General features: G+C 38.6%; 1 protein-coding gene across 1 annotated transcript in view; it reads right to left on the reverse strand.

Annotated features, from left to right (window-relative positions):
* Window positions 1-8,150: 8,150 nt before the first annotated feature.
* Window positions 8,151-10,699, reverse strand: part of ppp1r14c (protein phosphatase 1, regulatory (inhibitor) subunit 14C) — a 21,992-nt gene continuing 19,443 nt past the window's right edge. Inside the window, exons 3-4 of the mRNA XM_015029765.1 lie at window positions 10,089-10,121; window positions 8,151-8,629 (exon numbers count right to left, since the gene is read on the reverse strand). Of these exons, the coding sequence (XP_014885251.1) occupies window positions 8,555-8,629; window positions 10,089-10,121 (108 nt within the window). The 3' untranslated portion in view covers window positions 8,151-8,554. The remainder of the gene's footprint in view (window positions 8,630-10,088; window positions 10,122-10,699) is intronic.

Genomic DNA, 10,699 nt, shown 5'->3' on the forward strand with positions numbered 1-10,699 from the left:
ACTGGCGTGCTTCTTGACATGGACTGTGGAAAGAGTTTGAGCCCACGTCGCATGAGTTCCTAACAAAATACATAACATACTGTTTGTGGTCGTAACTTTACAAAATAAGGAAAAGTTTCCTGTGATGGCAAGCCTCAATAATCCATGTTGCAAGTGTTTTCAATTGAAGTTCGCCATAGTACCAGCAGAGGGAGCCCTGTTCTCAATTTAGAAACCTTTCATTCATCAAAACAACATTCAGTGTCTTTTGTTGCTTCGGTATCTTTGTTATTTTTGGTTCTTTCATAAATTCAATCCGTACAGTACAGGAGGCAGGTGGTACAGATTTTGTTTAGATATGAAAAATGCTTGAGATCATTACAATCCAAAACATGTAAGAGACATAACAAAAGGACATTGCAATTAGACACAATGAGGCCCAAATATCACAAGTGCATGTCTGTTAATTTACTCTGCAATATTGGCAAAATGTTTTGCTGTTCCTGGATAATCTCTCTTAATATCCCTGCTTTTTAACCAGACTGTGTTGTTGTAGCCTCTTCTTTTACCCTGAGCAAAACAGGATTTGATTGGTGCAGAGAAATCTGGAGCCATGGCAACCAGCTGTTTGGCGATTTCTCAGATGGAGGAGGAGGAAGGAGGAGATTGGCCTGTAGGTATATACTCGGATGCTGGCAGACAGATAAACATGTTGTCTAACGGGTTGGGAGATGCACAGAGCAAAACGACTGGGAATGAAAAAAAGGACTGTACTCATTCAGCTCCCCTGTGTTTTTATTTCAAGGGGGTTTGATCTGAGACCGTCAACCCCCACAGCTGTTGTTTCACACAGATCCCCTCCAGACTAAGACGTCCCATTTCTTTCAGCTCCTCAGGTTTTGTGTATGGTCTATTTTTCTCCCTCCCCCTATTTTATATTTGTTTAAATTGCCTGTCTCAGAATCCCAGAACAGGATTAAATCGGTAGGCTGGTTAAGCACACAAGGTGAGATCAAAGTTCTGTGAATCTGGCTGTGTTCAAATGTTTTGATGAAAGGCTGATAGACCTGTCATTAATTGGAGAACACAAAAAATATAGTAAAAGACCCCGAACAGATAAATCTTGATATTCATCGCCCACAGAATGCTTGTTTTACTTTTATTCTATGTACTAAATGGGTAGACCCTTAAAAAAAACATATATATTTCTTTGACTTGAATTAGAGTTGGACTGCTTGCCAGACATTTCCCTGATTAATTCTAGGGTTTTTCATTGAAGGCTGCACTCGGCTGAGGGTGGGGGGTGGTCTGTCAGGGAATAAGCCGATTGAAGAACTAATTGATTTCTAGAGCGAGTCTCTTCACAGGGTCACTTGGATTAGCTTCTATTTTGTTCACTAGGAAATCAGCGAGCTTTTAGGCCTTTGAACATCAGGATAGAGATTAAATATGTTTCAAGAATCCAGAGAAAAGATTGTCTGTTTTTTACAGATATGACTCCTGCAAGACTAATAAAATAAATCTTTTTTTTTTTTTATAAAGACTTATGTAGGTAACAGTATCCTGCAAATTATCTCTGTAATTGGTAAAATATTCTTCTGCATGTGCACCAAAGATGTTCTCTGGTTTGATATGGGTGGTAAAAATATCCTCTTTAATTATCTAAATAATTTGCTGGAAACAGATGGCATTGAAGAGAATGATCTGAGCAGACAAAGATCCCCCAGCAGGATTCTTCCCATGTTGTCTAAACAGACTTACCCTTCCTGTGCACAGTCACATTCACATTCACATACACACACACACACACACACACACACACACACACATACACATTAAGCAGTCTCGTTCCTTTATGTTTGCCAACAAAACGCCAATCATAATGAAGTAAATGTCTCAAAAACAAGTAGGTCATGCTCAAAACAGGTCAACAAGCATATCCCTCTGTGCTTGTAATGGTGTCATTAATTGTAAATCCCCGATTTAATCCTTTTTCCGGCTGCAGAGGTATTCTAGTCAATGGTTTTAGTGTGAGATCTACCAACGTATTATTTTGATAATAAGCAAAGAGGCTATTTCAACTATAAACCACCACATAACCACTACATAAACATCTAAGTCACCACGGCCTGTTGCAAGAGTACATGACCGAATGTTTGGGTTGCCAGTCACTCAAAACTGTTGCCATTTTTGGACAACTTTCGTGCTGTGTCATGTGTTGCTGAAACTTCCTGTTCAGGTGTTTCTGCAGCTGTGGCTGATTCTCCCGTTCATCAGTTCGTACCCATTCATTTCATCCCAGTTTTTTTTTTTTTTTTTTACATTGTGTCTGTTTACAAACCATTTCATAGCTTTGGTTATGTATTTCGATATTTACTGTGCTAGCGATACAGAAATCTCATGTATTATTTTATAGACACCTTATTTCCGTTGGCAGATGGTTCATGTCCGTGTTGGGTTTGATCGACTCTTGTAAAATGCGAAAGATTATGAACTCCAACCAAAGTAACTCTGAGCAAACTCCTGCTAGTTGACATTGTTTTTGTCTTGCAGTTCCTTACAATACACTTAAGTGGATTGTAAAGCTCTTGTGAGTCATTAGGCAGGTAGGAACTGAAGCATGATTTTAAAGTGTCCTGCAGCCAAAGTTCCTTTTTCATACCCAGAAAAAAGTAAGTAGTATTCAAATGGAAGGGTGCAAAATGACTTGGGGGGGACTTGGACACACTGCTTGACTAGTTCTTTAAAAATCTTGATCCTTTCTTTTTTTTTTTTTTTTTCTAACTGTACAACTATCTACAAATGGTGAGTAAGGAGTTTTCCCATTGTAAGTCAATATGTCATATACTGCAACTGTTCTTGTCCTTTTGGAAGAGATAACCTGGGTAAAGTAGAAATTGTTTCACTGTCAGTTCAAACCTAAACGGGTACAGTTTGTAGTTCTTGTAAGCAAACGAAAACATTAGCTATCAAGCACAACATTCTCAAAGTGAGGACTCAGAATGGATCATGCTCCTCTTGCTGTTTGCCACTGGATAAAATGTGTTGAGATACTCAAGAAAAGAAGACAATATCTTAACTATAGAGTAAATATTCTAAGGGAAAGTTTTGCAAGCACCTGGACATTTCAGGCTTGGAGTGATTTAAATCTCAGTGGAAACATGCAAAAAAGTCTGCATGCAAATCTAAACACATCTTGATTTCAGGGCCTGGAGTCTATTAAAATATTTGACAGGCCTATTATCACTTGTCTATCTCATTAAAGAAAAACCTTTGGTCAGACAAAAAGCTAAGAATTGAATAAAATTTGACGTGAACATATACGAGGCGGGTTTTGATTCATTGTTCCATTAATTTACCATGAAAATAGGCTCCAAGTGCATTCTTATGGTTACAACTTTAATGCGAAGTGAAACTTAATTGATTTTCATGATTAATTTACAATACAACGCCTGTTTCTGTGCAGTTCATAAAATATCTCATTTGTTCCACCATAAAATCATGAATCTACTTTAACCTGCTTTTACCAAAGTGGCTTTAAATCGGTTCTAAACACAGCAGCTGTACTAGTAAAGGTACAGCAGAAAATACTTTAGCGGACTGTGTGATGTTGTATGTGCCTACATCTTTTCATGCTTGGAGTTGGAACATTTATGTGTAGAGTAAAAAATAGAATGGGTCCATTGTAGTGAAATTAACAGGATTCCCCTTGAGATTTCAACCAACGCCCCCTGTCCCACACCAACACACACACACACACACACACACACACACGCAGATATACACAGGGTCTGTAGAAGTAGAACACGTGTATGTAGTATTTATAATGTAGAGGAAAGAGGACGTCGTTTTAAGTGGTTTGCTGGAGTAAATGTCATGGTCGAGTAGAAATGGAGTAGTAGTAAGTAAGTATCCAGATCTCGTAAAGCTGCTGGAAACCACAACTTCCTATTTCCTGCTACTTGGCGTTGATCTATCCTTTAAAATGGACCTAAAACACATCAAACTGTGAGCTTGTAATGTGACAAAATACACAAAGGTTGAAGGTTATTGGTTAACTTCCAAGGCACTGTATCACAGTGTGCAGCTTAAATGCATAGAATGTCTCATAGGTAATAGACGGTGAATTGCCTGTCATGTGAATGATGAAGCAGGCCCACAGCAGCATGAAGCACCGCCTCATTTATGTCCTGTTGAGAGAGGGAGAGCGCCACAGTGGTGGACATGGACGGTTTGTCCTTCAACTGGGGACCGTTTGGAGATGTTGTCAGTGCCACTCTCCATCTCTCGCTGTTTGTCAACTCTCTCTGCTCTGCCCCTGTCAAAAAGCATCTTTTTAATCTTCATCCCCCCCGCTTCTCTGTTTCTGTCTCCGTACAGTACTGTCATGATGGATCACCTTATCTGCGAGGGAGATGATGGGGGGAAAACGGCAAAGTAATCTGTAGCAGTAGAAAATGTAGTATTGAGACTGTAAACTGTTGGAGGGGAAAGGAATATATGCAAAAAATTATACTGAGTTCATTTGGGATATTTTGCTTGGGGATGTATCCGTTTCTGTTTCATTCCTGAGAAATGCTCAGATCTGACAGTACAGTCTGCCAGCAGCCATCAATAAGGGCACATTTGTCCTTTCACATTATGTCATGGACTCAGAGAGGCTCCAATCTTCTGCCAAACAGCTATCATCCTTTCACATCGGCTTTACCCCCACTCGAGCACCATGACCGAGCGTGCTGGTCCAAAGCTCGCTGGTGCGTAGCCCTCCGAGTGGCGAGGGAGGCTCCTGTCCTTAGCTATTCTCCTCACATTCACCTTGCAGTCCCAATTATTCAAGGCGGCACGCATGCATGAGTGCTGCCTGCCAGGCCCAGCTGTGAAAAGTGGGTCATGAAATTTAAAGGCACAAGCAGCCCCGTTTCAGCACTTGATTGTGACGGCACCAGTCTGGCACCGGTCTGTGACGGCATCGGTCTCACCGCCCCAGTAACATTCAGTGGTGTGTTTGTGTGCAGGTGTGAGGCCCCGTCGGTTTCGCAGAAGGTTTTCTTCTCAAAGAATAAATCGGTGAAGACGCAAAACCATCACTTTCACGTTCTCTTGGTGGGGAAATAAGCGGCCACATTTTAATGTTCTCTAAACTGATCTGTATCCACTACAAACAATACATCTGTTTTGGTTTCTCTTTGAACATAAGATATCAAACATTTCTACCCAGCAACAGGGTACAGTAGGCCAGTAGGCTAGCCCATATGGGGGGGGTAGACATCTCACTGAGGAAAGGTACTCATGCACACACTGAGCAATAATGTCATACCCGGATGAGCTCTTTACAGAACCAGACAGCGTATGGGGGTGTCCTACTAATCTACTGCCAACTATAAAGATGTAATATGCTCCTTGTGCTCCAATACACTCATGTGGAAGAACATCCCAATCCTACAGCTGCAAATGGATGCATTATGAGTATTCATGAGCACAGTAGTCTGACATTTATACCCTTTAGTATAAATAAATACCAACAGGCCAGAATCACATTCCTCTGCAAGAAAATTGCACACACAGGAAAAAAAAATTCAAACAATACACAAGTATTCTGCATTTTTTTTTTATTATTTATTTTCATTATCAGCAAAAAACAAACCACACACCACATTACATTTTATAAACAGGAATACTCATTGTGGATGTACAAAGTAAAAGTTCAGCTTCAAACCTGAATAGGTTATTCCTAGCATCAGTGATGAAAGCAATAGCATTAATCATTGTAAATGTATAAAAAGGAAAGTGTTTAAATTTATTTAAAAAAAAACAAAACAAAAAAAAAACAACTTTGGGCAAAAAAATGTTTCCCCCTCGACATGCTACTTTAAAAATTCATGCAAATGTAAAGCTTTGTAAAACAGTCACTTTCAAATCACTCTCTACATGAAATCCAATAACTTATAAAATATCAGCCTCTTGTCCCTGAACTGATCCTTGAGAGAAAATAGTTTAGATGACCTCAGCAAAACTGTATCCCAGTTTCCATTAATGGCTTCATCTGGCAAACATGCAATCTTTGTTACACGTTATATCTTTAACTGGGCCAGTACCCACAGAGGGGAAGGGGGAGGGGGGGGAAAGAAAAAACCCGGTTTTAAACAGACATGTTTCTTTCAAACACATTTCTCTGGCATCATTCAACAGTGAAAACGCTTTTTTATGCACAACTAAATTCTGGGAAGAACATCAAAAACAGCACCATTTAAAATTTTCCTGGATTCTTTCCAACGTGACACTCACGTTGACTCCACAGTAATTGATCTACAAAGTCATACATCTTAGGCAAGTCAAAAAAAAGATGTTTTTTTTTTTTGCTTAAATATAAGGTTATACTCTATGAATCTCTGTTGTTAGCATGCAAATGGGTGTCTCTCTTATGTTTTAATCCAACATTGTTCTGCTTTTTTCCTTTAGAAGTTGATGGATCCAGTGGCAGGTGTTAGCCTGCCCCGATCTCACTGGTACATCTACGTTGAAAATTACTGAGCCCAAAGCCATAATGCGTGATTGTATCAGACTCTACAGGTTTGTTGGTGTTGTTGGTGTAATAAAAGGCCACCATCATTAATTGATACCTTTACCTTCATCCTTTTAAACCTGGCTATATGCAGTTGCAACATTTTCTGCAAAATGCAAAGGTTTAAACGCCTTAAAGTTTGTATTCACTTAGTTATAACCTACAAAACAGTCTGTTTTAAAATTCAGCATGAAAATTCTGACTCGGGACGCATGACATTTTGGATATGATACATTTAGCACACCTTCAATTACAGAACATGACTGATTGGAGTGTTGCCTTTCAAATGGATCTAAAAAGTTACCACACCCCTGTTTGAATGGGAGATTTTAGTGATGCTTAAGCTTTTCCACCTTTAATATGACCTTTAAGCTTCTCAATCAAAAAAAAAAAAAAAACTTTTGCATTTTAGGGAAATTTTGGTGTTAATCAAAGTGCCTCTGATTAACACTAAGTAAAATTCAACAATTGTAGTGGGTTTTTCCATGTCACAGAGAAAGCCATGGTTTACGTAGAGCTTTTAAATCATCAGCAGGATCTCGACGTCAAAAAGTGTCAATCACAAGAACAAAGAAGACAACTTCACAATTTTAAAGGGCAGTCGGAAAACTTTGCGTGGTCTTGATGCATGAGGGCGGAGTGACAGTAAAACCCAAAGCAGCTGCGACAAAGCATTATCTTGTGGATGTGCAACCACATTATTGTTTTTTACCCCCAAAAGATTTCAATATTTTAAAAATTTTTGTTGTGGACACATTAAGGGTGGAAAACACTCTGAAATCATTTATCTTCGTCTCATATTTTTTACATCACATAACTCTGGTGTTTTAATAGGGGTGTGTGAACTCTTTGCAACCAGTGTACTGCATGTTGGTTTCAGGGTTTGACTTCATGGCATTTACCATGTCTGTCGGTAGCTGAGGCTTGCGGCACTCATCCTGAATGTCCTTAAAGGCAACATTGTCCGTTATCAGAAAAAAAACCATGTTAGCGGAGGTGAATGAAACCAATGAGAATAACCTACAACGCTGGAGCATAAATGGTCACATCAGCCCTCAGACGGAGCACGAAGAACACGATCAATGAAAGGCTGCCAATCATACAGGTTTTTGTAGTCTCGAAACGGAGAACTGCAACACCCATCATGCCTTGCTGAGATGAAAAGTACAACATTAAATAACTAGCAAAAATATTGGTAGTGTTTCGTTAATAAATATGTCGCCACTCCAATCAGAGGTTTTACATTAAAACAATGGACTGAACAGATTAATTATGTATAATTATAATGCTCTGTGCTTAAAAGTCAAAAGAACGGCTCTCCTTCGCATCTCCTAGCACTGATGTGATGTGGACAAAACGGTTGACGAGAAAAAATGGCTGAAAACCACTTTTGACTCACGTGAACAAGAAATGACCACATATGTTTTTTTTTGTTTTGTTTTTTCTTGTGACGTAACAGCAGAGACTCCAGTAAAAGAAGAAAAAAACTTAATTATGAAGAATTGTGTTTGTATAGAGCTACAGCTAATTGTGCACCTATCGTAACTTTTTTTTTTAACCACCTCCTTTGATTAATTTCTTTCTTGTTTTGTCTTAAAGTTTTTGGTTATTTTTTCCCAATTCTTTTGGTCTTAAAAAAGTGTGAGCTGAACATCTAGATTTAGGTGGTGAAAATATTGTTATAAACATACTCGCAGTCCGAGCACATTCCTGGTCTTGACATTTTTATCCATCACTCAAAACACACACAGATTTTTTAAATTTCTTTTTCTTTTTTTTTTGCGTAAGTAACTGTCAACAGTCTTATGTTATCATGACTTGTAATCCTCTGTGCTTTAAAATGAATGATGGGTGCCAGATTATGGATATCGTGGTGCATGTTGGCAGATTGCGGGGTGTTTCCTAGAGTTTTGATAAACAATTCTGCATTATGAGAGTTCATGTTGGGTGAGTAAAGTAGGTGAAGCTGTAGTGACGTAGTTTATGGTTGGTTGATACTGGACAAGTAAGCCATTATAGGCCCTTCTTGGTCGGAGCGCTGAGCTTCCTCATCCCCCTTATCCTGCACAGCAACTCACTGACAAAGTTCTGAAGAAGAAAAGTAAAACAAAGTTAGTCTGCTCAGAGATGCAAATTAAATTCAGTGAGGTGACTAAGGAGTCATTTGAATGCTTCCAGGAAAATTAAGTCTTTGGAGTTGCTGGTTGGATTTCGCAAAGCAGACAATTCCTCATTTCGATTAGTAGATGGCTGCCAAAAATTCCCAAAATAAGGAGCTTAAAGTCATTTTCAGATGCACAAGAATCAACATAATTTGTGTATTTTAATGGCCTACAAGGGTAAACAAGCTAACTGAACTAAAATTATTTCAGATTAAACACACACACTAGGACATTTAATTATTTAATTGAATTAAAACATCAACTTATTATTAAATATTAAGACATTTTTCTCAAAAGAGAACAAAAAAAAATATCAATGCAGAAGCAATCAAAACGCCAATACATTTTTTGTTTTCATGGTTATTTAGTAGCTGGTGTTTCAGAACGTATAGGAGCGTGTAAATCTAGATTTGAAACCCTGTGAGTGTTTGATGAAATTAGCTTTTTCTGAAGTCCATAATTTTGTAAGAAACAAAGCAAAACTAGATGCTAAGTAAAGACTACTGCGACAGACACTCTCAGAATCAAGCAAGAGGTTATATCAAGGTCTGGAGTTAGTTGTTAACTACCTTATTATACGGGACGGTGCTCAATGTCCAATTCCAGATGTCTCCCCCTTCCTACCTGCATTCATCTTTTACCCAGCAGGTGTTTTTTCATTTAACCCGAACAACCCTCTCTGCCTCATCACTCCCCTTCTCACCTCATGTCTTGAATCTCCTGTTATCTTCCCCACTCTGCCTTCAAGAAGCAATCTCAAAGTCCTTTCACCTTTCGTTCACATTCATCTTGTATATCAATTACCCCCGGTCTTTCACTTCTTATTTCCACTTGACTGAGGGGAAGGGTGTAAGGGTAGCTGTGTGCACCATTTTTAATCCTGAGAGAGGGTAGGTACAGCCTAAATGTTTACGGGAAACGCATTTAAATGGGTACAGAATCGTCTTGAGCGTCAAACATTGGTTTTAGGGTTCGTTGTATATTACAGTAAAGCTAAATATAATTAATGGGTATTTAAAAATTAGTACTCTTGTGGAGGTATGTAGTTGCATATACAGCTGTAGCTCAACAGCATTGACCTTGTAATAAAACCACACATGGTGATGATGACAGATGGGGGGGAAAATTCACCATGTGTGGAATTAATGTGATTGGTTTTTAAAAGCTTTAATCATGCAAATAGCCTAATGCAACCTCACCTAAAACCAGACTCTTATGTCTCTGAACACGTCAGTGTGAATACTGCAGGTAATGAATATTATGAAGTCCTGTATCAGGTAGCTTATTTGTGATTGTGCGCACATAATTAGGTATTCATTAACATATTAGAACATGGTGGGTGCAGGCTTTGGCTCTAATGGTTTATGTGCTTTAAAGAAGCTCACCTCTGTGGGTTTGTAGCAGTCTATTAGGGTTTCCTGTGGAAAGAAGAGGGGGGGGGGGAGCAGTTGTTAGGAGATAAGAAATGATTTATAGATGTTTTTAAAACCTCAGCAGATTCTGCACTTTTGACTTTTCTCAGCAGAAATTCATATTCTCCATTGGTTGTTGGAGTCTAGCCTTTCTTTATTCATATGAACATATGTGTATTTAAATAAATGTCCAAAAGGTTCTGAGATTTTAAGAATAAATTGCTAATTAGCAAACTTGAGGAACGTTCACATGTCATGTCTCTCAAGTTAAGTCTCAAGTCTTTAGGGACCAAAGGAAGCATGCTCTCATCAAATGCATGGCATCTATTCTGCCAATAACATGGTACATATAGCATAATTAGGCCCAAACTACTATTTTAATTAACCGACATGGTTCTTCTGATTGGAAGTAATATTATTGTTTTGGAGTGACTCAGCTGATAGGAAATCTGTGAAGAGGACAAAACGAGGAACTCATCTCTAAAGAGAAATCATGCAAATCCCAGTAGAAAAAAAAAAAAAAAAAAACGGCCAGAAATTAATGAAAAAAACTACCAAAAAAAAACCCCTTGGCAAAATGTAAA

Source organism: Poecilia latipinna, unplaced genomic scaffold, assembly GCF_001443285.1.
Source record: "Poecilia latipinna isolate Pla-1442-1.1 unplaced genomic scaffold, P_latipinna-1.0 Scaffold161, whole genome shotgun sequence".
Classification (NCBI taxonomy): Eukaryota; Metazoa; Chordata; class Actinopteri; order Cyprinodontiformes; family Poeciliidae; genus Poecilia; species Poecilia latipinna.